We start from the raw sequence: 27,282 nt of genomic DNA on the forward strand, positions 1-27,282 counted from the left end.
TTCCCAGATAGAGGCAGGAGTGGGAATCCGGAGCCGCTGTTCTCACCCTCAGATTGTTCACCTTTTCCTCTGGGACTCTCCTGGCCTTCCTGGGTGTGTGTATGTGCTGGGGGGCGGGGAGCTGTCACCCTCAGGGGAATATGTTTTGCATGTAGTTGTTGAACTTTGATTCGGTGACTCATGCTGAGATGCAAAACTTCTTTTCGAGTTCTCCTCCCTCCTCCCACATCTGATTGCTTTTTTTCCTTTCCTTTTTTTTTTTTAAAAAAGCCGAACTACCTTTGTAGCAGAACGTGACTTCTTACACAGGAAGTGGAGCGTTGGCATGCAGCAGCTTCTAGCAGTAGTGTGGACCAGACCCTCTGTTCACCCCTGACTCCAGGGACCCCTGGAGGCTCAGTCCTTCATGGCTGGAGAGCATCAGTGTGAAAGCTACAGGCAGCTGGGCCAGTGTCCATTGTGAGAGCCGGAGGGACACACCCTGCTGGTGAGTGCAGGTGACCTGACCATCAGTCAACGTGGCAGGCACTGCGCAAACTTCAGCCGAGGGGGCGGGAAGAGAGAGTCTAGAATCTCAGGGTCGGACAAGGGCAGGTTGGAGAGCAGACCTTGGGTCAATATTTTCCTGAACAATACACCTGAAATTATTTTAAGTTCTCAAATTCAAAAAACAAGGTAAGCATCTTTAATTTCCTTTAAGAACAATCCTTGCTCGATTTTAGCAAAGATTTTATGGGGAAAAGATTAAGCTCTTCCGTGTAAGTAGACTGGAAGTATTTTAATAAAGCCCTTGGGGGTGGGGGGCACTAATGGGGATTGAACCCAGGTGTGCTTATCACTGAATATTATCCACGGTCCTGTTTAAAAAAAAAATTTTTTTTTTTTTTCGGATGAGCAAGATTTTTTTTCATCGGTATTCAGTGAGGAGTCAATCTGTAGAACCCTGGTGTGGCTCATTTTCAGGGCAGAAAATGGCCCTGTTTTTAAAATTTTGAGACAGTGTCTCTCTAAGTTGCTGAGGCTGGCCTTGAACTTGAGATCCTCCTGCCTCAGTCTCCCAGGTCTCTGGAATTACAGGCATGTCCCACTGTGCCCAGCAAGCCCTGTTAATAGATATCTTAATGTTATGAAATCAGAAGGAGAACTCATTTTACCCTGTATCCATGAAAGCATTCTCTGGTCTGGAACTTGTTTTCTAGGCATCTAGTTTTCTGGGAGAAGGTAGTTCAGCTTTTCTGGGAGAAAACTAAATCAGGAAGTTTGGGCAACGGCCCCAAACATTATTCTTCTCTAAGAGGGCTCTATAGGCTTCGTGTAGCTACTGAGGAAATTGAAGTAAGTCTTACTTTGATTGAGGTGAAGATATTAGAAATTTCAGCTGAGCCATTAGAAATCTTAGTTTTGCCTGACCCTCCCCCCCTGCCCCAATTATGGACTTTTTTCCCAGGCCCAAAACTTGCCACCTGACTAGGTCGGGATGTAGAATGGAGTAGACGTGCTCTGGGATGTGGATCAGGGCTGTAAACACCTGTATGTATGGCTCTACGTAACCTATAGCCATACAGAAGAGCAGGGGACTGGTTTTGAGGAGAAAACGAAAGACTAGGCAGCATAGACATGTTTGTAGCAGCAAGATCCACAGCAGCCAAGAGGAGAGCACAACCCAGGTGCCCTGGGTGGATGAATGATTGATGCAATGTGTGCTGTAGACACCCAGTGGATTGTATTCAGCCTGAGGAAGGAAGGACTTTCTGACACATGCTACAACATGATGAACCTCAAAGAAACTACCAAGTGAAATAAACCATGACAAAAGCACAAGTGCTTTATGATTGCACTCGTGGAATCTAAAGTGGTCATATTCATTGAGACAGTCCAGTGGTGGTTGCTAGACCTGGTGGGCAGGGGAATGGGGAAGTGCTGTTTAAGGGGTACAGAGTTTTTTTTTTTTTAATTATTAGTATTATTTTAGTTGTCAATGGACCTTTATTTTTTATGTATTATTTATATGCGGTGCTGAGAGTCAAAACCAGTGCTTCACGCATGCCTGGTAAGTGCACTACCACTGAACCACAATACCAGCCCCTGAGTTGGTTTTGCAAGATGAAGTGTTCTGGAAGGTGGTGATAGTTGCCCGACTAGTTGTACTTAATGCTGCAAATCTGTACATTTAAAAATTGGTTAGAGTGGTAAATTTTGTGTTTGGGTATATTTTATCACAATTTTTGAAAAATTAAAAAAAAAAAAAAGAAAAACACCCAGTAAAAACACCAGTCCTGTGGGCTGCAATCCTTGCCTGACTCTGACTTCCTCAAAATTGAACTGACAACTCAGCTGAGGGACTGGAGATCTGAGCCGAACCCCTGAACTTCTGCCTGGACTCTGCAGAGAAGCTGTGGGCACGCCGACTTGGAAGACTTCTGGTGGTCCTAATGTCATGGATTTCCGAGTGGCAGCGAGGGCCAGGCAGGGAGCAGCGGAGTGCGCTTATTTGAGGCCCTGCACCGAGGCCTCAGGCGGCCGCTGGGGGACGCCCTCTAGCCTGGGCGTTGGCTGTCTTGGACGGGTCTTTCCCATTGGCTAGAGGGGGGCCCCCCCGGCTGTCACCAAAGCCTCTCTTTCCCTCTGTTTCCTCAACTGCAACCTGAGGAATGAGGTAGCACATTCCGCCCCAGGAAGGCTGGAATTTCCACCTGCAATACAGAAGGTGGCGCCTTACAACGGTGAAGGGCTTGCACACGTGCGTTGCTGGGTCTCTGCTACCTTATCCACGGTTTCCTCCTCTTCCAGTCAGTCAGAGGTCACAGACCTTTGGCCTAGGGATCCCTGACCTAGGTTTGCTGATTGTGGAAGAAACAGATCTGATCTGACTCCCTTGTTCCACCTGTGAAGCCCCCCACTTCCCTTGGCTGTTCTGTTAGGTGGCTCTGACCCTGGGTTCCACACCATGCCCAGGGTGTGGTCGCCTTGATTGACCACAAGGAGGAAAGCCTTGGGATGCTGACTGTTGGGCCAGCTTGTGAGGCAACTTTGAAGATTGTGTTACTAATCTGTGCTGTTTGTGACTTCCAGTCAAGATTGAGGAAGGAAACGAGATAAAGTTGTTCAGACTTTCAGGTCCTAAAAATAGAAAGACCAAGCAAGCAACTGGTGTGTGGGAGCTCAAGGACCATTGCATCCAAGGGGAAGGTGGTCACCCAAAGGAGGCTCCTGAGAACAGCCCTGACCCTGGTTCTTCCCTTATTAGAAGACATTTTTTGTAAGAGAAAAGGAAGTTGATTTTAAAGTTGCAGGGTGTGTGTGTGTGGGGTGGTCTCTGAGGTAGGTGAATTCTTTCTGTTAATTTTGTGTGACATGTCTGGACCCATGCATAATCTTTTGACAGTGCTCAGAAAAGGAGTCTTGGGTGGTAACTTTGGGGCTCGGTGGAAAACTGGACCAGGGTCCTGCGTGGTCACTGTACCTGCCTACTCAGGGTAAAGGCCACATCTTTTCATGTTAGAATGGTTGGTGGTTTTGTCACATCTGAATGAAGAATTACGAAATAAACAGACTCATAGCTGTTCCTTTGTGATCAAAGAAAAATCACCTGGGCAATTGGATTCTTGTTTTCCATTTTCTTGAATAAGATGCAACCTCCATTCTGAGCACTTTTCGAAGTGACATGCTACTTTGGAGGCCTACTGATTGTCAGGTTCTGCCGTTTACTAGCTATAGAACCTGTCCTCTGCTCCACCCTGAGCCTCTGTTTCCTCATCTGCATAAGGAGAATACACATCTACTCTGTCTCGCCATAGGAGTGGGTTTAGCCAGGTGGAAGGACCCATGTTCTGGGCAGGGGAAGGAGCCTGAATAAAGGCCTTTCAGGTCACTGGGTGACCCCTGGTGTGAAGCTGGTCTGTCGGTTTGGATAATAATCCTCTTCCTGCCTGGAGTTTAGTTCAAAGCTGGACCCCAGCCTAAGGGGGCAATGGTTTGGAAAGAAGTGGTCGCTAGTCACAGGGAGATGACAAGGCTGGACCAGAGGCCTGTGGCCAAGAGGTAGGAGGTAGATGAGACCCGATTGCAAGGCCATGACTCCCACGCAGAAGAGCTTTGGCCTGTTTCTCTGCACAGGATGGAGGCACGTGGAAGTGTCTGAGCGGTGGGCTGGCAGAGGTGGGGTGGGGCCGAGCAGGAGCACCATCAGGAGGCCCCCCAGGAGGCCCTGGAGTGATGGCACTGCCCTTCTATGACTTGGAAAGCCAGTCATTCCCTTTGTTACCCGGTCCTCTGAGGAGCCTGTCCTGGCCATCAATGGAAGATAAGTCATTTCTCACCTGTATTTTGAAATGCACATTTTTTTTTGTTGTTGTTGTGCTGAGGATTGAACCCAGGACCTTGTGTGTTCAAGGCAAGCACTCTACCAACTGAGCTGTAGCTCCAGCCCTTGAATCCACATTTTTATAATCAAAAGAACTGTCCTTATTTTATGATTTACAGCTTGTTGTTTACATTTTTGGGGTCTGTTTTTCCTGAGTAGATTGTGAACAAGTTGAAACTGGATTGTGTCTTGTTTTATTTTTATGGAGCTGGGCCCCGGCACAGTGCTGGTGCAGAGTAGGTGATCAATCAAGGTTTGTTCCAGGAAGAAGTGAGTGGATCTGGGCGGTGGCAGAGTGAGCACCAAGGGAGGCTGGTTATGGGAAATGCCCAGGAAACAGAATTAATGACCCATCGGATGTAGACCTGAGGGAGAGAGAGGAGTCACAGGACTTCCAGATGTTTTCTTTGGGCCTCTGAGGGATGCTGTTCAATCAGATTGGGAACCCAAGAGGAACAGTATATTTGAGGAGAGAAGACAACTCCAGTTTTGGTGATTTATTAAAGAAAAATCTAGTAAACCCCTTAGATATACAAGGTATCATGCCAGGTGCTGGTGACTCAGAGGTCAGAACACCAGAGTCCTTCAGTCTCTTGAGAAACAGGTACATGATGATTTGATGTGTGATAGCAAAGATCATGTGCTGTGGTAGGTGAGGTGACCAGGGTCACATTTGCACGTCCCTTCTGAGTGATGTGTGAACTGAATCTTGATGTTTGCAAAACCAGAAAGAGCATGTGCATGAGAACATTCTGGAATACTTCAGAAGCAAGGACAGACTCATTGTGGCCCTAGAGAAGGGGCCAGGTGAGCCATTGGTGACCATCACCTAGACAAGGGCAGAGCATACAGCAGGCTCAGGAATTTAGTGTCCTTGTAGTCATCAAGGGTGGGGGGAGGACACCATGAGCAGGGGCTGCTGCGGCCACATTTGTGTCAGACACGCTGGCTCCCAGCCAGCCACAAGCTGGTGGGTGAGGAAGGAACCAAGGAGGCTGCAAGAGCAAGGCTGGGAGAGGCGAGTCATGGGGGAAGGGATTGAGAGAGAGGTCCTGACGAAGCTGGGGACACACTGGGCTTCTTGCCTGGGACCGAGGAGGATGGCCACCTGTCTCCAGGGTCCCCACATAGAACCACATATGTGGAAATGTCCGTGGGAACAGTCTGTATTTAAGAAGAAACTTTTATTTTCAGAACCCTTTGTACTCTTAGATGACTTAGGACCCCAAGGAGCTTTTCCTTATGAAGATTATATCTATAGGGCTGGGGTTGTAACTCAGTGGCAGAATGCTTGCCTCGCATGTGAGAGGCACTGGGTTCCATTCTCAGCACCACATAAGAATAAATAAATAAAGATATTGTGTCCATCTACAACTAAAAAATATTTTTAAAAGATTATATCTGTCTATAGAAAATGTACTTTATTAGAATCTAATTTTTTAAATGTTTATTTTTAAATAGCAATAAATCAATTACATTAAATGATATGCTTTTTATGAGAAATAACTCTATTTTCCAAAACAAACAAACAAAAATTAGTAAGAAGAGTGGCCCTGATTTATTTAATTAATTAATTTATTTTTTGTTTCCTCTGAGGCGCCAGGGATTCGAACCGAGGTCCTTGCGCTTGCTAGGCGAGGGCTCTCCAAAACAAGCTATTTCTTCAGCTCCTATTTTATTTTTTGCAAGTTTCTTTAATGTCCTTTTTAATAGGCGACAGCTGGAGTCTCATATCTGCTTCTTTATTTAAACTGCTGCGATAGCACACAGAATGTAATCTCTGGAATAGTTCATTGTACACTCTCAAGAGGATGAGAATGAAATAAACAAATTATATCCTAGCATTATTATGGGAGTGGTTTTTACCTCTCAAACTTGCTGAAAATGGCTTGTGCTCTACCCAACTTCCCTGGAGAGCTACTGACGTAGACACTTAGCAAATGCTTGTTAAGTGACAGCGTCTGAGTCCCACCGTAATTTGTTTGAACTGCATGCTGCACAGATTTGTAACTGTGTGTGTCCTGCTGCTGCAGGAGCCAGATGTGAAGTTGTGGGACGCATTGGAATATAGGGGCTGGTGGAGGGCCTGGGCAGAACCCCGCACTGATGGCGGGAACAGAGAAAGAGCTGGAAACACACAGGAGGAGAAGCAGGCCAAGTAACACAACCTGGCGGAGCAGAGAGTTTCAAGTTGGGGGAAGTTCATAATTTCAAAAATTTAAAACGACAAGTTGGGAAGTGGTCAGCAGTGGCAGGAAGGTCGTAAGGCAGACTGTGAAGATTCTGATGGATTTACAGTTAGAAGGGACTGGTGACCTTGGGGGACAGGCTCCGTGTTTCAGCAGTGGTGCCCGTTGTCAGTGGCCAAGCGGGGTGGGAGGCAAGAGGGTGGGGGCCGCAGTGGAGGCCTCTCTGCCTAGAAGGTTGGCTGTGAAATGCCCTTCCCCTGCCAAACCCTGACATTGTTAGCTGTGCTCTGATCCCCGCACCACAGAGGCCTGCGGAGGACACAGAGTTGAGGTGGGGACCTACCACAGAGGCATGACTGCTGCCAAGGACTCAGATCAGAGATAGCACCTAAAGGTGAGGAGCCTGAAATGTGGAGAAGAGGAAGGGTGGAGAGAGGACGCGAAAATATCTTCAACATGCAGGATTCAATAACGGCGAAAAACTGAATTTCCATTGTTTGATTTATGGTTAAATGCTGGAGAGCGCCATTCATTCTTTTATTCATTCATCAACAACTATGCACTGGGATTCAGCTGTGCCAGGCACTGTTCTGGATCAGCAGAACCTGGTCAGTCAGGTAACCTGGCTGGGAAGATTCCAAAGTGCATTTTTTTTTTTTTTTTTTTTTTTTTTTTTTTGTGGTACAGGGGATTGAACCCAGGTCCTTGTGCATGCAAGGCAAGTACTCTACCAACTGAGCTATCTCCCCAGCCCCCAAAATGCATTTTTGATAAGAAAAACACATAGCTTTTATATATAATATGGTGTCATTTATGTACAAAGCAAGCAAAACCATCCTAAACCATACTAGATCATGTGTGTGATCTAGTAACATGCAGGCCAGTGCAGAGAAAGTGCTGGAGAGATGGGAACAGATTACTGGCAGGAGAGGCACCAGGGATGTGCTATGTGCCCGGTTCTTTATACTTTTACATTGTTCAAATTGTTCACAACAAATTTGTTTTGGGGGTTATGTCTGTACTTATAAATGTTTTTTGAAAGGTGTAAGATGTAGGTCTTTGAGGTAGAAAAGACAGACCGAGTCTGTCTGGAGCGGTCCTATTCGTTTAGTCATCTCTCTTCCGACATCTGTAGGGTGCAGCCCCTCCCTGCACCACCCCTCAGGTGTGGGCAAGGGAGGGATGCCCGGAGGGGAAGTGTCCAATATGGGTTAGGACTTTCTATCTTCAAGGTTCAGTGTGATCTGAATTAAAGTTTGTGCCAAAGCACATAGGTGGGTGGAAGCATTGCCTTTCTGGAAATAGAACTTTCCAGAGGGCATTTCTCCCTGTGTAAATCCTGGAGCCTGTGTTCATTTGCCATAACAAAGCACCAGGGACTGGGCAGAAACCATGGAAATCCACTGTCCCAGATCCGGGTGGCTTCTCCTGAGGCCTGTCTCTGTGACCCACAGATGACCACCTTTCTCCCTGCTTCTTTATGTGGTCGTCCCTTTGTGTGTGTTTGTGTCCAAATTTCCTCTTGCAAGGACACAGTCATTGGATGAGGCCTACCCTAACAACCTCAGTGTAAAGGCCCTGTCTCCAAATGCAGACACGCGCTGAGGCACAGGGGCTAAGGGCTTCGTGGGGGTTTGGGTGGAAACCCGTAGCAGAGCCTCGGAAACATCTCCTTGGCCTGTCCTGACTTTCAGGTGCCCTGCTCAGCCCCTGCCACCCTGGGGTCTGGTCACTGTTCCCTGCATAGGTGCGCTGGGGTGAAGGCCACAGAGAACGCATAGTAAAAGCAGTGTGATTGTATCTGTGCCTCCCCAAACCACATCGAGCAACTGAAAATCCCCGCGGGGACCAGGCTCGACATGATTTCCTGACAGATAAGACCGGGAGGGAGAGAGCAGATACACAACTTGCCCTCGGTCACCTGGGATCCTGGCTGCCAGACTGCCTGGAAAATACCTGATGGGCGCTTTTTCTCTTTTTAGCTCATGCCTGTGGGACTCGGCCAGGAGGAAGTCGGGGGCAGGACCTACGCCAGGTGCTGGCTGGCACAGTATGGAGCGCCCGGGCAAGATGGAGTTCTTCCAGAAGTTGGGCTACAGCCGGGAGGACGTGGTCAGGGTGCTGGGCAAGCTTGGAGATGGTGCCCTGGTCAATGATGTGCTTCAGGAACTGATCCAGACAGGCAGCCGCCCTGGGGCCCAGCAGAGCCCTGCCAGCAGCACTGGGCCCCTGCTCATTCCCCGGGGCTCCTGCGGGGTCCCAGACTCTGCCCAGCGGAGCTTGAGGCCGGCCCTAGAAGACTGCGGAGACTCGGCCAGTTCCCTGCGGCCCATAGTGATCGACGGCAGCAATGTGGCGATGAGGTAGATGTCCTGATTTCCTTCATCCTGCAGCTGGGGGCAGGGTGAGAGACCTGTTCTCAGGAGCCCTGAGAACCATTCCTTCTCTCTGGTTTAGTCCAAAGAGCTTCAGAGCCAATGGTTTGGGCTTTGAATCTCTGTCCCACCTCTTGAATAGCTATGTGGCCTTCAGTATATCGCTGAACCTCCCTGAGCCTCACTTTGTCCCTCTGTAATGTTGGAATTAACCCTTTCTAGGGATGCTGTGAGGATTGGAGCTGATGTAAGTTTCAACAACTATTATAATGCTCACCCAGAGGAGCTGCTTCTTTTGGGGAAAGTAGTGGGTAATGGGGAGGACCTGGGGTCAGGTGTTGACAGATATGGCTTTTTCTCTGAACTGTGTCCCTAACCAGTTGCGTGACTTTGGGAAAGCAAAACTACTCGGTTCCCCTTCTGCAAAAGAGGTCCGTAGATGTCTCTTCTGTCAGAGACTCAGATGGGAAGAAGCCCCTGACCGGCTGCAGCTCCCTTGCTAGGTTTGACAGAAGGGTCTGTCTGTGGTCCTCCCCTCCGCCTTGTGCTGCAGAGGCTGCGTGCCTGTTTGTGTCTTGGCATCTTCCTGTGTTTCAGGAATGCGAGCATCATGCCCCACGTGGTTATGGTGCCGGCTTGGCTGAGCTCCCCTGCCAGGGTCTCTGCAGCCTCCTGCACTCTGAGCTAGCGAGGAGGGGCACTGCCCAAACAAATGGATTCTTCTACCACTCGGCTTAGTTACAGGCAGGCAAAGGGCAGAGTCATAGGAAATTGTTCACTCATGGCTGTAAATATATGCACTTCCCTTTTTAAAAGTCGTTACCGGTGGAAGCTTGGAAAAGCAGTTATCAGCAGCTCCGAATGTGTCAGGCATCCCCAAGGGCTCCCTGGGGATTTGAGTTCACTTTGGACTTGGCATTGCAGGACATGATTTTGAAATGTTTCACCCAACACAACCCAGCCTCAGGAATTGTCCCTACACACCCTGCATGGTGAGTACCAAGTGTGTACTCTGTTTTTAGACAGCTGGGTCTCCCTGAGCTTAATTATATCAGCAGGTGATGGAGCCCCACCGTCCCCTAGAACCTAGGAGCTGGTCCACCAGGTCACTTTCATGTTCTAACTTACATCCCTTGCAAGCACCAGACAGTGGAGTTTGTGAAATCCTGCTCGATTTAAGATTTCTGGGTTGTTAAAGCCAATTTTAGAATCCAGCAGGTTCTAACGGTTCTCAAAAGTGTGGGAGAGATGTAAGAGGAAGCCTGGTCTCTGAATGAGCTGAGAAAAGCTCCTTTCTCTCTGAGCATTAATAGAAAGATGTGCGTGTGTGTGTGTGTGTGTGTGTGTGTGTGTGTGTGTGTTACTGGGAACAGAACCCAGAGGTTCGTGCATACGAGGCAAGCACTCTATCACTGAGCTACATCCCCAACCCTGTTTTTAAAAAACTTTATTTTGAGACAGGGTCTCACTAAGTTGCCTAGTTTGTCCTTGAACTTGTGATCCTCCTGCCTCAGCCTCCCAAGTAGCTGGGATTTCAGGTGTGCACCACCATGCCCTGCTAAGAGGGTTTTGGTTATAAGATGGTATTGCCTAAATCAGAAGATTATTTGAGTCTATAGTTCCGAGTCAAAACCGCAGAATAGCTGTGGGGAAAACAGACTACTTCAAGGACCACGGGCATTCTCCTTGGGGACCAGAGAAGAATTTTAGTGTTCTGATACTGTGGCAGTGGAGGGTTTTCTTTTGATGGGAGTCTCTGTTGCTGCCTGGAATTCAAACTCAAACTACGCTTCTGTTTGCACATGATCATGAAGCTTCCTGGGTAAATCCATTTGTTCCCATCACCTCCAGCCTCACTCCCACAACTGTAATTAGTTTGCCCCTCTTATGCTCAATCTGTGTGGGATATAAATGGAAACCATTATTCAGATGCACTGCAAAGAATGTGTCAGAGCCTGAATGTCTTCACACACCTGGGGGTCTACAAAACACCTCCATTAATCAGTATGTCTTCCCTTTGTGGGCGCATCACACATGCACACACAACACATCACACACACACACACACACACACACACGCACACACGCACACACATACATGCATACACACCCATAAACATCTCTTGCCCCTGAACCCTGGGTCCCCATAGATAGGAAAAAGGAAATTACACAACCACTTGGTCGGGGAACTGAATTTGTTCCTTTGAAAGGCAAGTTCTGGGAGGCAGTGGGGTCCAAGGTTGCACTCGGTTCCCTGTCCATTCTGCTACTGTGACGTCTCCTGTGTCCTGCAATGGGGGTTTCACAGGAGCCAGGTCCACAGGCCACATGAGGAGAGAGCAGCTCTCACTTTTCAGCTACCAGTTGTGAGAGTCCCTGACTTTCTTGGGTCCCGGTCACACAGTTACACAATTAAGAGCTGGATAATAAAGAGGTTGGCCTTTTCATCTCCAACCTGCTAAGATTCAAGGTGATTATTTATGTGTAATAGAAAGACATAAGTGAAATTTTCTTATAAAGGGATTTCTCTTTTTCTTTAGAGGTTCAGAGAGAGTTAATAACTTTTCCAAGGTCCCAGAGCAGTAAGTGCCAGCTCTGAATTTTGTACTGTTTCCGATGCCACCCATCACCTCCAGTAGATTGACCCCCATCTGGCCACCCCTCACCTGGGCCTTTGTCCTGGGTCCAGAGCCTGCCTGTGCTGACCAGAGCCCTGCCCAAGCAGGATGAGCCCTGGACCTGACAGCTGCAGAGGGAGGCAGGAGGTCCCCACTCCCCTCACCAGGAAGGAGCCTGCTGCTGCCAAGGCTGGGGATCTGCAGGTGACATGTGTGTGTTCCTCAGTGACTCTGATGGACTAGCACCCCAGAGACATTCCCAAGTACAATTCCTGTACCTTCAAGATCTAAGCGTGTGTGTGTGTGTGTGTGTGTGTGTGTGTGTGTGTGTGAGAGAGAGAGAGAGAGAGAGAGAGAGAGAGAGAGAGAGTGTTCTCTGTGTCAGCCTGGGTCATTCTGCTGAATAACTAAGTCACTGGACACCTAGCTTTAAGAAAAATCTGCAGCAACTTTTTAAAGAGGTGGCTTTCCTCGAAAGCCTTTTAGAAGCTGCATCTTGGTACATGGAAGAACATAGATTCTTGGTAGCCACAGGTGCAGCATGTCTTAGTGGGGGCTGGGGGTGGCAAACTCACAAGGGCCCCACCTGTTTACATACTGTAGGCAAATCAAGAAACAGCGGGATTTGGAAGTGTGGAGCTTGGAGGGAAGCCGCCTGGTAACTTCACCTCCTCTTCCTTCCCCAGAGAAGGAAGCATGTCTTGACTTTTCATTTTGGTTGTTATTTAATCTTTAAACTCAGAACACCTGGAGGAAGGAATCATTCGGTGAAGAGAGTTCAGGCTGAAATGGCACCTGTCTTCATCTTGCCCCTTTCTGAGGGTCAGACTGGCTTCTGAGCCCCTGAATCTGCTCTGTTAGTGTTAGCCTTGGGTCCTGTCTAAATCTGCACCTAGTTCTCCTCTTACGATGAGGTCAGCTGCTGCTCACCCTCTCTCTTTCCCCTGACTGGATCTGGCAGAGATCTACTGGTGAGAAGGTTTGGCATGTTGGTAATTTTTTTACTAAATAAGAAAGAGAGTGGAAATGATGGTGTCCTTTTACATCTCAAACCCCCAAGGGACCGTTGTTCAACTTTTCCTTTCTTCCCTCCCTGTAACCTTGGTCCCCATGGGGACCAAGGGGCTTGCTGTTTGGCAAGTCCCTAAATTCCGCAGGGACAAGGATGCAGGGGTGTAGAGTTAGTTTCTGTAAATGACAACACCCTATCTGCAGCTGCCCCCGGCACAATTGTCGTGTAGGAGAAATCTGCCTGACTCACCAACCACTTCCCCTTTCCCTTTCCCTAAGGCCTCTGGGCAGGCTGCCTGAGAAGCTGGTTCCTGGTGCTTGTTCATAACCCCACGAAGGGTCCTCCCCTCCCCCTGCAGTAGCATTTTAACTGCAGGTCACTTTTGCTCCAAAGGAGCTCGCTGACCTCTGGGCTGACATTACGGCAGACAGCCGGGCACATTTCTTTGTTTCCATTTCCTCAAGGGTAAAATGGGGGTGCAGGTCACTTCCTCAAAGGCTTGTAATGGATAAGTGAGATGAATGTGCCAAGTGACCTGGCAGACAGGCCAGCCACAGCCTTGTGGAGGACGATGCTCACGGATCCACGCGGAGGCCGTGAGGGAGTGTGGAGGAACGGAAGCCTTTGGCTTATGTGCTTCCCAGTGGATGCTGGGCGTGGGCCCAGAGTGCCTGTCAGTGCCTCTCAGCTGACTGGGAGCTCGCCAGGGCTCCTTTCCCTCCCTCTCCCTCACCACTGAACGTCCTCCCTGCCCCCCACTAATCATGCACCCACTGAAAGTGTCAGGGAGTAAGAGTGGGCTTTTGAGTGGTTAAAACGACATGTGAAGAGCCCTGGGAAAGAGATCAGTTAGCACATAATTTTAAAAAAATCAGTGTGGTAGTGACATTTTTCCTTTGGAATCAATGGAACAGACTGCTGCAGTTGACAGATGCGTGCGTTGCAGGGCGTCAGCCGTTGCCCACAGTTCGGCCACGTGCTTGGAAATGCACCTCTTTTCTGGTGACAGACACTCTCTTCCCCAGTTCTTCGGTAGGGGAAGGGCCAGTCTAACATGTATCCTCGTCTGCACGGGGGCCTCTGCGTCTCGTCTTCCCGACGTCTCAGGCTCTGTGCTTCCCCTCCCTCCCCATGCTCTTTCCTCGAATGGCCTCTGGGGGCTTTGAGACCTGCTGCTGGCAACAAGAGGGCTGGTCTTGACCCTCACCAGGCACTGCTGCGAGGGTGGCTAGATGAAGGTGGGCGTGTCGTTGGTCCCATGCAGGTTTTCTGTGAGCCATACTGACTCCTGGTAGGTGCCTGTTGGTCACCCCTGGGATTCTGATACCCCGCCAGGCTGAGGCCTGCAGGGCGCCTCGGGAGTTGCTTTGGGATCACCTAATGGCTACTTTCCTCCAAGGCAGCCCTGCAGAAACTGGGATTCCTGAGGGGTTTGAAGCCTGCCAGTCTGTGCTGGAAAACATGGAGCTTCACCCGCGTTTCCACATCTCCCTTCTCCCGGGCTCAGCGGGGAGGAGCAGGGACTCAGGGCTGAGGGACCATGTGAACGGCCTCATTCTCCCCAGCGTCCTTCCACTCAGTGCTTCTGCTGGGGCAGGAGGGACTAGCGCTCTTCCTTTTTCCACGGATATCCCCTCAGCATTTTCTGTCTTCTGTTTGCACAATCTTCCTGGGCAGACTCGATGGCCAGAGGGATCTTCTCCAAAGCCAGGGAGCGCAGAGCAGGCAGTACAGCTGGCTTCCTCCCACGTGAGGGGGCTGAGGGAAGCTGGCGGCTCTCTTCCAGCTCCGTCGGGCCTGCCTCGCAGCACTGCCGATCAGTGCTTCCAGAGTCTTCCCTCTGCTCTTGCTTTACAAACTCGTGACGGTCCTGAACCCACCCCCACCCCCCGAGAAACCTGTAGCAAAGGTCTCACCCACACCGGAAAGCACGGCCAGGGAAACTTGGTGTAGCCCACCCAGAGTGGGCTGGCTGCTTCTGCCCAGGCCCTCAGGACCTCGGCTCTCGAGGACCCAGTCACCTGTCCCTGCCTCTGTCTCCCCTTTGCTCACTCCGCATGCTCTCTTCTGTCCCTGGAGCATGCCATGTCCCACCTGCTTTGGGGTCTTTCAAGTAAACTGTCCCTTTTTCCCGGGCTTCTCCTTCTCCAGCTGCTGACAAACCTGGGTTTTTTTCCCTCAGTCACTGGTCTACCCAACAAATTCAAATTATCTCTTACCAATTGCCAGGCACGCGGCCAGGTGCTGAGAACTCAGTGGTGAGCAAGGTGGGGGGCTGTGGTGTAGAGCAGAGGGAGGCCCAGTTACCCCAGGCTGAGGGCTGACGTTCTTAAATGCCAGGGAGCAGTGGCTTGGCACTGCCAATGCTTGGAATAGGGGGTCAGCAGACACTCTCCTGAGGAACTGAAGAAGCAGCTAAGAGCTGGTGCAGGGGCATCTTTGGTCTCAGGGAGGAGGGGACAGGAAGCAGGAAGCTTGAGACCAGCCTAAGAAACACAGGAATACCCAGTCTCGAAATAAATAAATAAATAAATAAATAAATAAATAAATAAATAAGAGATCTGAAGGAGGAGGAAGAGTGAACAGTCTGAGAGGGAAGGAATAGCTGGTACCAAGGTCCTGTGGCTAGTCCAATTGATTTTGCCTTCTTGATATCTCATATACACCCACTTGTCTCCCTGTCCAGCAAAACACCACTGACCCCCATTGGCTAAGTTGGATGGATGCCTTTAGGCTTCACCGGTCCCTAGGAGAGCATTCCACTGCCTTCTGCCCCTGGTTTCTGTGATGCGACACCCAGCTTCTTCTTCCTCTGATAGACCCATTCTGTCTCTTGTGCAGGATTTGTTCTCTCCTCAGCTACTGCATCGCAGAGTTCCTCCGGGGCCAGCCTGGGCCTCTTGCTTCCTCTCTGGCAGTCAGATCATTCAGTCCACGCTGCGGCTTTGATGACTGTTTAAACACAGTTGACCTGTCACTGTAATCACTTGGGCCTCTGAACCCTCCCTGATTACTGAGCATTTCCATGTAGGGGTCACAAAGCCTTCTCCTGAGTAGCTGTCCAAAACCGAACCTCTAAGTGATCTTTCCCTCTCAGAACTCCTGTGCCAGCGAACAGACACCATCGGCTTACACAGTGAATCTGGAGGCAGCCTCAGTGCCTTCCGGTCTCTGCCACATCCAGTTGGAAATGGAGCTCTCCACCCCCCCCCCCCATGCCTCTGAAGTTCACCTGCTTTCTCCCTCATCCACCACCAGCACCTTAGTCCAAGTCACTGTCGATTTTACTTGGATGGCCTCAACCGCTTCTCAGCTGGTACCCCACACACGCTCTTGCTCCTTCCAGTTCCTTGTCCTCAGTGCTGCCCGACTGATCTTTGAGAAATGTCCATGGGATCATGCCACACTATCACTTCACTTCCGCTTCCCATCTAAAATCCTTCCAGGGCTCCTCCTGCCTCTTAGACCCACAAGTCCCTGCCTGTTCCCACACCACTCTTTCCTTACTGCCTCATCAATGTCTTGGTGGCATTGCTGGGTGCCAGTATTGGGAAACCCAATAATGCATATATAACCATCTCAGGGTGAGAGTTTTCCTGTGGATGGCTCTTCTCCTCCATTTTATGTGGATCCTTTTTAGTTTAGCTAAAGAGCTGATCTGATCCATTAATCCTTGGAATATTTCCCCCTTGGAGCAAGGGATCCCATATGTATGTGTCACCAGCTTTCTGGATCTAATTAAAGGCTATAGTTCATGCAGAGAATGTGCTATCTTTAAAATTCAGATTTGCCTGCTTCCCTTTTGGGTATGAGCTTGGATCCAGAATGTTCCCAGGGGAAGTCACTCCTAGGAATGCTCTCTGTGCCTCCTCAGCTTTCTTTGTCTTCCCATTGTAGCCATGGAAATAAAGAAGCCTTCTCTTGTCGAGGAATCCAGCTGGCTGTGGACTGGTTCAGGGACAGAGGACACACCTACATCAAGGTTTTCGTCCCATCCTGGAGGAAAGAGCCATCACGATCTGACACCCCTATCAGAGGTATGCTGGGGCAGGTATACTCTGGAGCACTGTGTGCTCTTCTGTGGTCTAGCGATGTCAGTCTGCCTCCCTGCACTCAAAGCTCCATGCAGTTGTTTAGCACCTAGCCCTACCACCCAGCACCCCACATATATAGACTCTCTCTCTCTCTCTATATATATAGTTGGTTCTCAAACAATAGCTGTTGAACAGATAAATGAAAAGGACTCTATCTTTTACTGAGAATGATTAAGTTCCCCAAATATGTCTCACAACTTTAGCACTCTGAAGAAAGACTGGCTCTGCATCCCATCCCTCGTAGTTTGTAGGATCTGAAAGAGGCTTTCCTTCTGTAGGTAATGTTCATTACTTACTGAATACCTCGTCCAGGCTCTTCATTAAAAAAAAAAAAAAAAAAATGGAAATTGAGAACCGGGAAATTGTTTAATTTTAATTCTCAAATAAGTTAGGAATATTTTAAGCTACAAATAATAGAACATGGTGGTTTAAACAGGCAGGGTTTTGTTGTTGTTTAGCTCTCATAACAGGAAGATACTGAGGCACTGTCGGCATCTGCTCATAGTAATGCAGAGGGCTGGCCTCTTGGTCATTCTGGGAGGGTTCCTTGACTATTCCCATCTTTTAGCAAAGGTTGTTTTTTGTCTTCCGTTTGTTTTTTAATTCTGGTAATGATTACCAGTTGCTGCTGTGTCTCTATTAACCTCTCTTTGTTTGGTAAATAAAATATTGTTCTTGTTCTATGGATGCAGTATATTCTTGAATATTTCTATAAACTTATAAAAACTTTTTAAAAAAGTTCTCATAATTTCCACAAATGCTACCTAAATTTTTCTGGGGTTGGCTATATTTGTTCATCTTAGTGTCTCTCTTTCCCCAGCTCTCTCTCTTTCTCACCCTGGTTTTCCTCTCAAAAGTCTGGTGATCTGTGTAATCAGTTTTAATTGTGAATGAAGAGCTAGGTTGGTTAAATATATACCTATGCAAGTGCTACAAGTTCTCTCTCTCTCTCTGTCTTTTTTTTTTTTTTTTTTTTTGGTACCAGAGATTGCACCCAGGGGTGCCTTCTCACTGAGCCCTTTTTAATATTTCATTTTGAGACAGGGTCGCGCTGAGTTGCTTAAGACCTGCTAAGTTGCTGAGGCTGGCTTTGAACTTGTGATCCTCCTGCCTCAGCCTCCCGAGCCTCTGGGATGAGTTTTCTCCTAGATTGGGATGGTGCAGGGCTGATATTGGTGCTGACTGGTAGGTTCCACATCTGCACGTTTTGTATGGAGCAGGCAGGCAATAGGACACCTCTGCCTGTCACATATTCCAATGACAAAATGATGAGGGTTCTAGTCTAGCAGGTCAAAACGATGAGAGGCATGCTCCTTGCTAGTTGTGCCTTCAATTTTTTTTTTTTTTTTTATGGCAATAGGGTTAGGTAGTGAGAGCAGGTCCCTGTGCAGCTGCCTGTGAGCAGCCCTCCCACTGGCCATCCTGCTTCAGTCCGACGGCTACCCACTCCACTGCCTAGAGTATTTTGCAGCTTCCCAGGGAAAATGACTCCTGTGTCTACTTCAGTCTTCTGCACATTCTGGGCTGTGGTTCCCTCCAGGTGGTAGGGTTAGCATGGTCCTCTCTGCTTTCTGTCTTCCTAAAATTTGTCCAAAGCCTGGGTTTGCTGCTGTCTCCAAGCCCACTTTGAATGTGATTATGGATCTCTCCTTTTTAACTGTCATTTCAATGGGACTTATGAGAAGAAGGGAGGGATACATACTTGTGTTCCATTCTCCATCATGAATTGGTTACCCAAAGAATTCTTTATGGTCTGAACAAGGATACTAGTAGGTTTAAGCCATTCAGTTATGTGATATTGAAATATAATATAGATAAAGAATGGAAAATTATTTTGGAGTAGGGAAGGAATTTTTAATAAGCTACAACAGGAGCAATTCTATAGGAGAAGGATAAATAAATCTGATTACATAATAAAAACTTCTGTTCATTAAGAGCGATATGAAAGAAGAAAAGAAAGAAGGAAGGAAGAAAGGGTAAATTTCAAACTGGGGCATTTATGAAGAACTTTTCCAAATGAATGAGACAAGGACAATGAACCAATAAAAAGATGAGCTAAGGAAGAAAAAGGCTTTTGCAGAAGAGAAAATATAAATGGCCAATAAACACATGAAAGGTGCTCAATCTCCTTAGTATCCAGAGAAATGCAAAATAAAACCACCATAAGAAGCTGTTTTATACTCACCAAGTTAGGGAAATTCTTAGAGACATACTCTGGAGAGTTCCTTGGACTTCTGTGCCAGAGACTTACACAAAAACTAATAGCAGTGAACATACTGATCGTGGGACCAAACCTCATAAACACAGTGGTCAGTGAAGACAGTTGCTGGGCAAGGGCGTGTGTACGATGGCCCACTTTGCCACCACATTGAAAATGGTCCTGGTACATATGCATTTCTAAACATAAAAGCAAAGGACTTAAAAGCACTGAGTTCCAGAACTTGGGCCATCTCAGGGGGATGGAGAGGGCTGCTAACTGGCGGCAGGGACTTCCCAAGCAGGACCCACCTTCTACTTCTCAAAGTCCACGGTATTATTTTTATTACTGTACTTTGTCCCGTAAACGCACTATCTACCTTTTCCAAGTCTGGAAATCATGTCATATTGGAAAGTACTTAAACTCGAGGGAAGAAAAATATATAAAGAATATGCTAATACTCTTCTAAGTTCCAAATAACTATTATATGTGGCAGGGATTTTCTCTGCATGCCTCCAAAGGCAAATCTAAGACCAAACATTAGACACCCTGGAGTGCAAACTTTGATCCCATAGGAAAGATATCAGAATATCTGCACCAGCTGATACACGTCCATCTCCTTCCTAGTTTCGGCGAGGACTCTCCCACACCTGAGCTTATTCAGGCTACTCACAAGCACTGTGAGGAAGGTAAAGGAGGTGTTATTGTGGTCATTTTATGAAGGTACCACCTGACATCAGAGAGGGATTAAGACTGGAGCTCAGCCCAGAATCCTATGTGTTCTTAATCCTGGACTCTTCTATTACATTCCCAAGTCACTCAGAGATGTCAGTTGCCGGATGCTCCAGCTCAACGGTGGCCAAGAAGACTCTTGAGTGGTCAGGAAGATGGATCTGTGGTTACCACTGAAGGACACACACAGAAGCCTTCCAGGTGGAGGCCAGGCTGCTGGTCACTGCCAAGGCTTCATCAGGTTCCACTTAAAACAGGAACACCTCTCTCCAGAAGACCTCCGTGTCTACGATAGTAGGGACAATGTGACTTGTAACTGAAAACGACAGGGCTCAGGTTGAAATCTTCCTTCTGAAGGGGTTCTCCCTTGTTGGTACCATTCTCTGGACTCCGTCATGACATGAGCAGGACTCCAGCTAAGAGCCCCCTTGACCTTGGGCTACTGGAAAATTCAGTGAAATTTGATGGAAGAAAAGATATTAGGGAATGGGAGGGGTGCCTGGTGTTTTTTCCTCTTTCCCTGAAAACCTTGCGGCCTTCATATACCCCGCTGGGACTGGGGGGAGGCAGGAGCGGCTCGGGGAGGTCCCTGGGTTCGGGGTGTCCCTCCCCAAAGCCCTGACGTGCAGTCTCTGCGTGTGGCCGCAGAGCAGCACGTGCTGGAGGACCTGGAGCGGCAGGCCGTGCTGGTGTACACCCCGTCCCGCAAGGTGAACGGCAAGCGCGTGGTCTGCTACGATGACCGCTACATCGTGAAGGTGGCCTACGAGAAGGACGGCATCATCGTCTCCAACGACAACTACCGCGACCTGCAGAGCGAGAACCCCGAGTGGAAGTGGTTTATCGAGCAGAGGCTGCTCATGTTCTCCTTCGTCAATGATAGGTACGGGGCCTGGGGTCCGGGAGTCCGGGGCCTAGGGAGAGGCAGACAGCCCCGCCCATGCCCAGGCAAAGCGGGCTCTGGGCGGTGGGCACAGCCAAGCCTGCAGACACAGCCAGCCCGGGCTCACCCACTCGCCACCCCAGGCTGCATCATCGCCTCTGTCTCTCTGGGTGTCCTCTCTCTTAGGCCCCAGTCTTTCCCACAGGCAGTTTGTCCTTGACCTGGAAGTTCCCAGGGTCACATCTAGCTGTCCATGCTTAGCACCCCCCCCCCAAACTGTTTTTTGTGTTAGGATTTAATCCTTCAAGTAAGTTTTAGAATAGCCACCATGGGAAAAATTTGAACTTTGTTATATTTCCTTTCACTTATTTCAAAAAAAAAATTTTTTTTTTAAATTTTTGAATTACATATGGGAATGTGCAACAGATCTTTTCTTTGGGCTGTAAAAATCTTAACCTGCCAGGAACTGCCAGTCCCACACCTCTTGGTTGAAGCAGTCAGGAGAACCCCCTGGTTTGCCTAACCCCTAGATTGGTCCTCTGAGTTAGGCCAACCTGGGACCAACCTGCTACTGCTGGGGGAAGGGAGAGGACATCAGGGTCACAAGGCACAAATCAGAAAGCCCTTGGCCCAAGCAAAGGTGGGGAGGACTTGATGGCTCGTCCTCTGCCAGGGCAGGCACTGGGGCCTGGCGCAGCGGCCTGGCCTGGGCGCCAGGCAGTGCGGCGCAGAGCAAGCCAGGCTCACACTCGCACTGCAGCTTCTGTTCCAGGCGCCCACAGCTTAGCTCCCATGCTGGGCTCTTCCAGGACGTGTAGGGCAGGGACTGTATCTATTTACCTGCCATGTTCCCAGCCTGCCCGTCACATAAGGGGCACATGGTAACGGGTGGTACAGGAGCGACTGAGTGTGTGAGTGCCTGGGTGAGCCAATGAGTGACCCTGGCTCCAGGAAGGGAGGAGGAGGGGAGAGGACGGCACTGGCCACACAGCGCCACAGGGAGGCAGTGTGGTGTGGTGGAGGCCCTGCCCTGCCAGGTGGTGTGGCATGGGAATCGATCGCCTCCCTGAGGTGACTGTTCTTCACCTTGAAAAGGGATTAGTAGGAGTACCTGTGTCCCTAGAGAGAACTGTGCCCCAGACGTGGTGGCAGTTACTCCCAGGCCAGACCAGACCAGGCTGTTGTCCTCCGCCACCTGCTTCTGCAGCACAGGAGGTGGAGCTGCTTTCCTGACCCCAGGGCAGGTGTTCAGCTGCAGCCACCCACAGTATCCCCTTTGTCACTTCCAGATGCACAAGGCCAGTGGCTCTCCCTGTCCAGTATTGGCCTAGAGGAATCTGGCAAGTCTGGCAACTGTAGGTTCCAGAAATCCTCACTGAGGGCTGGTGGGTCATGGCTGCTGCTGGCCTGGTGACAGCCAGGGGCCCAGGCCAAGTCCTCCTGATGCACTGGCCTCTGCTAAGGGGCAGCCAGAAGGCAGGGCCTGCCTGCCCGCCTATGATCGAGGGCACTCACCCTGGCGCCCTGGGCACGTCCACAGGGCCCTCTTGGCACAGCTCCTGCTCCTGAGGGAGCAGGAAGTGAAGCCTTTGGGAACTTTTAATAACCGCAGTGGGCGGCTCCCCAGATTCTTGGTCAGGACCCAATTCTGAGTAGCCGGCTGTGTAGCTGGGAGCTGAGCCACAGAGGCTGCACTAAGCCAGGAATCGCCCAGCTCTCTGCAGGGTGGGACCTCAGCATGACTCTCTGACTTTGCAGGGGATTGGGGGGCGGATGGTGACCCATGAAAACAGCTCCCCTACAACTTATAATCCTTTGTATGGCCTCTCCTGGGAACAGAAGCATCCACTGAAAAAGGTGTATATCACTGAATAGGATTCTTCCTTCTGAGGAATTTTGTTTTCCCCTTTGAGACCTAAGCACGCTGAGCGTGCATTCCCTCTCTTGTCAGGGCTCCATGCCAGGGAGGAGGAGGGGCAGGCAGGGGAAACGGTGTCAGAAAAATACTGTGCAGAGTATGGCAGCCCCAGCAGCTGAGACCAGGCCCAGAGCCCCAAGGGTGTGCAGAGGACAGGCCTTCCGTGCTGAGGTACCGTGCGCAGCAGGCTCTGAATCCGCATCTTGGTCCATTCACTGCTGGTGTTTCAGACTCTGTAGGGCTGACCCTTGGCCTGTGATGCCCCCAGCTGTGACTGGCATGGTGTAAGACACACAGGAGGAAGAGACCCAAACTTCAGTTGCTTGTACAACTCCGAAATCTTCCAGGAGCTCTCAGCCCCACAGAGGTTCCTCATCTTGTATCAGGACAATGGGAAGCTGGGGTGGCCCTGGAGCAATTATGCCTCAATTTTCCTGGATAAAAATTGCTGTTAAAATACAGATCCCTTAACAATTTTAGAATCTGATTAAGCAGGTGTGGAGTAAGTCATAGACTGAATCTTAAACAAGTTGCCGGTTGATTCTGGCCCTGCTGGCTTGCACCACATTTGGAGGAACTTCAGGGAGAGGTCCGGTGGTGCTGTGCTCTGCATGGGCTCAGTAAAGGAAAGGGTGTGCTTTTTAAGGTGCTATGACAACCCCCTGTGTGGACGGATGGCCTAGGACATCTGGTGTTTTCTGGGTGACTCCCACCCCCATAGAAATACCAGTGGTGAGTCCCACTGTGGTCTTGCAGTTGCCCCTCTGTGCTTATTTTCTAGATTCATGCCTCCTGATGACCCTCTGGGCCGCCGTGGACCCACCCTGAGTAACTTCCTGAGCAGGAAGCCGAGGCCCCCAGAGCCATCCTGGCAGCACTGCCCCTATGGTGTGTAGCTCTCTGGGCCTCTTGGGCCCTTTTCAGGGCCTGGTGTGGGGTAGCTCAGGAGTAGTCAAAAGTCCTGGCCTGACAGCAGTCTGGGTTCCAGCTCAAGTTCCAGCCTTAATCAGCTGTGTGACCCTGAAGAGACAACTTAACTTCTCTGGACTGCTATTTCCTGGATGAGCAGATATCCTAGATGCATTTCCTGGGGACGTCTGAGGGCTGGATGTAGGCCTCAGACACAGGGCCAGGCTGAGTGTGAGAAGCAGGGAGGCAGGATGCACCAGCTCCAGTTGTCTTTCCATCTGGTCCACTCACACCTCATGTCCTCTTCCTGCACCTCGGTTCCCCCAGGCCATTATACACCTTATCCAGGAAGTCAAGGGCTTTATCCCAGACGACCTTCTAGCAAGCTCTTTAACCTGCTTTGGCAAGTTATTCAATAACTCCAAGTCTTGGTTTTGTGCTTCCAGAGGTCTAAGAAGACCTTGGATAGCGCTCAGAGTCTTTTCTTGCTAGAATTAAGGTAACCATGCTTCAGGCTGGCCCATCCTCCCTCTTTCACCCTCTAAAATACCTGGGCTTAGATGATCAATTTTTGTCCATTTGACCACCTCTGTTAGAACAGCGTGTAGGGAGAGGACAGTGGTTACTACAAGGGACGTGGACAGTGGCGGACACCCGGGTAGCACTGAAAAGCAGTCCGACACACGAGGCACCCACTCCCCCGCATCCTCAAGGTCGGCCCTGTCCACAGGGTCTCTAAGGAAGTACAGGCCGAAGGTCATCAGATCCAGAAATTTGGTCTCAGACGGGGGTCAGAGGGAGTTTCCGGTGGATGCTCACTCTGCAGACCTTGGGGGTTATTGTGTCCAGGGCACCACCGGGCATTTTGCCCTCGCTTCAGAACCCTTCCCACTTCAGTCACCAGTCCAGATCGTCAGCCCTTCTGGGGGGCGTAGGAGGCAGAGTTCGAGGGGTCCTGGGGGTCTTCCTGGGCAATCTCCATGGAGAGAAGCCAGGGGCCGGTACTGGCGGGACCGCACAGCTTCTGGCCCCGGGTTTCACCCTGCGTCCTCTCTGCCCTGCCCCTCCAGGCAAGAAATGCACCTACGGCATCAAGTGCAAGTTCTACCACCCTGAGAGGCCCCACCACGCGCAGCTGGCTGTGGCCGATGAGCTCCGCGCCAAGACGCGGGCCTGGCCTGGCGGGGGCGCCGAGGAACCGCGGCCACCGAGCGCCCGGGGCGGCCCCGCAGCTGCCCGGCCGATTTCCGCGGAACCCGTCGCGCACCGCCTCCAGCCCGCGTCGCAGGCCGCGGACCTGGCCGCCCTGCGAGCGAGCTTCTCCAGGCTGGCCTTCAGCGACGACCCCGCCTGCGGCTTCGCGCTCCCGCCTCTCGGGCCTGACTGGGTGCCCCCCGGCGGCCCGGCGCCCGGGCCCTCGTCCTCGCGGGCGGGCATCTTCGCCACTCCGGGGCCTACGTGCCCCGGGGCGCTGGCGGCGGGCCCGCGCAGCCTCCCTGGACCGCAGAGGCCGTTCTCCCCGAGCGACCTCTCGTTGCCGCAAGTTCAGCCAGGGGGCGGACATGGGCGCGGGGACCTGCACGGTGACCTGCTTCCCCAGCACAGACCGCCAGACGACCCGTGGGCCCGCCGGGCCGGATCCGACCACTTTCTGGGTGGCTCGGTCTGGGCGGAGTCGTCTTGGGGCGACGGCGCTTTTGGGGGAAATTTGGGGTCTGCTCCCAGGGCGGTTGACGGTGAGGTGGACGCCCGTGCCAGGGTGCGCAGCGCGCTCTGCAGCGTCTTCCCTCCAGACCAGGTGGACAGCGTGTTGGCATCATTTCCCGCCCTCTCCGACTTGGCCAGGATCCTCGTTGTCATGCAGCGATCCCAAAGGGCTGGCACGCCACTGGGAAACCCCTAAGGGACCTATCCACGGCATGGAATGGCCCAGTCTTGCCTTGCAGCTTGGACTGTGGACGACAGTTGCCAGCCTGGACCTGAGTCAGCCCCTTCGCCTGCCAAATGGTCAGGGGAGCCTGCTTCCTGTTCCTCAGTTGTGTGTGCCCCATGGTGGCACTTGGTGACTGTCACTGAGGTCTGGGCCTGCTGTGTGGAGGGAGTGATTTCGGATGTGCTTCCAAGACTGCAGGTTCCGCAGCTCCAAGGCTTTGTCCAAAACAAAGTATCTTTGTTTTGGATACTGGGCGTTGAACCCAGGGCTTTCCACCACTGAGCTTCACCCCCAGCCCTTTTTAAAATGTTGAGATTGAGTTTCGTCAAACTGCCTAGCATGGAACTTGTGAGCCTTGGCTCAGCCTCTGGAGTTGCTGAGATTATAGGACTGCGGCTCCACACCAAGCTCTAAACAGAGCTGTGTTTGTGCCTAGCCATAAGTGGCATCCACAGGTGGGTCACCACACACACACTCAACAGAACAGGAACTATCGGAGCAGAGTGCATGTCATCAGACTGCATATCAACTCTTGTTAATGTGTAAACTTAACTTGGGTCATGGTCAAAAGTTTCAATGAGACCGGGAAAGGATCTTGAATTCATTGCATCAAGAAATGTTTGAAATATATAGTCAGGTGGCCAGGGGAAGTTCTGGTATCTGGACGTTCGCTATTGCTAACCTCACTCACAAGGGGAACCCAGCCTTGTGTGACTGTGCTGGGTAAGGGTGTTAGAGGTGTATTTGATCCTGAGGGTCTGCTTATGGGGCCTTCACCCACTTTCTACACACATATCACACCACCCAAGCATCACGCAGATATATAACACATCACACACATACACACGCGAGCGTGTGCACGTATGCATACATACACTTCTTCACTCAGGGTTTCACTTCTATTTTTTTAAAGTCATCCATCGTGGTAGTTTCCAGAACAAGCCCTTCTAAGCCACACTTACAATAAACTGGTGACCAAGAGTCACGATTTTTTTTTTTTCTCTAAAGCCTCCAGGTGAGTCAGTGGAGGGCTGGGCTCTCCTGGAGGTATAGAACCACCTCCCACTTGTGTTGCTTCTGCAGGCTGCTACTGCTCTAGGGCTTTGGGAGAAGAGGCCCACCCATTAAGGAGAGATAAGAAAGGGACAGTGCTGCCAGAGCTTGGACCCCTGCATCCTCAGGGGCCCTGGCATATCCAGGTGGCACCCACCCATTCTGGTTACGGTGGCAGCTCTCCAGATTGGGGCTCGTGGGTTCATTTGCAGACTTGGTAACGCAGCCATCCAGAGAGAGCTGAGGCACCTGCCAATGGAAACCCAGTCCCCAACACCTGCAAGTTCCTGTTGTTGGGCAAATGCACTGGGAAACTCTTTCCGGTGTATTTTTAGGTTGTTACAAGCCCTCTTATCTGTGAGAAATACTGACCATGAAGATATAGCAATGCGACGCTTTCCCGTGACTTCTTCCTCTTTTTAAGTTAGATTCTCAGGGAGCTTGAGGCAGGAGAACTGCAGGTTTGAAGCATCTGGGGCAACTTAGCTAGATCCTGTCTCAGAATAACTATTTAAAATGGGTTGGGGATGTAGTTCAATAGTAGGGCCTTGCCTAGCAGGCATAATGCCTTTGGTTCAATCCCTAGTACCGCAAAAAGCAAATAAACAAGGGAAATAAACAAAAAAATCATTCTCAGCATGGTTTTAGCAAGATCTGTTCCCCACCTCCTTTTCTCAAGGTGGACACTGTACCCACGGCGTTGCCTTTTCCTATATCAATCAGATTTTCCTCATGATGGACAAGACACGCTCTCGATTAGGGCTGCTTTTTGTTTCCCTGGCTTTTGATGGGGAATCAGTACATTGCTAATTTACAGTTGGAAATGTTTAAGTTGCTTCCTATGAGGACAAGTTTTGAGTTTTAGTAAGCTGTAAAGCTATTTTCCTTGGTCTGCTGTGATTAAGACAAGTACAAAAGAAAAAAAAAAAAAAACGTGAAGAAACAGCACATTTCAAGTGTAATCCCCTTTGGAAATTTTCCAAAGTCTTAGTATGTCTTTGTGACA

General features: G+C 50.2%; 1 protein-coding gene across 4 annotated transcripts; it reads left to right on the forward strand.

The window, feature by feature from the left end:
• Positions 1–355: 355 nt before the first annotated feature.
• Zc3h12d (zinc finger CCCH-type containing 12D) lies at positions 356–27,282 on the forward strand. Of its 4 annotated transcripts, none has more exons than XM_047558434.1 (6): positions 356–487; positions 8,535–8,915; positions 16,455–16,594; positions 20,229–20,463; positions 23,163–23,269; positions 24,361–27,282. In XM_047558434.1, exons 2-6 carry the CDS (start codon positions 8,605–8,607, stop codon positions 25,191–25,193), a joined length of 1,626 nt encoding a protein of 541 aa, XP_047414390.1. In that variant the 5' UTR covers positions 356–487; positions 8,535–8,604; the 3' UTR covers positions 25,194–27,282. The 4 variants fall into 4 exon arrangements, with proteins under 4 accessions (XP_047414390.1, XP_047414389.1, XP_047414391.1 ...); XM_047558433.1 differs by lacking the exon at positions 356–487 and adding an exon at positions 574–675; XM_047558435.1 differs by lacking the exon at positions 356–487 and adding an exon at positions 3,199–3,321.

This window comes from Sciurus carolinensis, chromosome 7 (assembly GCF_902686445.1).
Source record: "Sciurus carolinensis chromosome 7, mSciCar1.2, whole genome shotgun sequence".
Taxonomy (NCBI): Eukaryota; Metazoa; Chordata; class Mammalia; order Rodentia; family Sciuridae; genus Sciurus; species Sciurus carolinensis.

Bases quoted from the DNA above. Each gene is read 5' to 3' on its own strand.
- Zc3h12d (XM_047558434.1), top strand. From the start codon at position 8,605: ATGGAGCGCCCGGGCAAGATGGAGTTCTTCCAGAAGTTGGGCTACAGC. The intron at 8,916-16,454 runs GTAGATGTCCTG...TTCCCATTGTAG, and splicing joins GGCAGCAATGTGGCGATGAG to CCATGGAAATAAAGAAGCCT. The intron at 23,270-24,360 runs GTGTGTAGCTCT...CTGCCCCTCCAG, and splicing joins CTGGCAGCACTGCCCCTATG to GCAAGAAATGCACCTACGGC.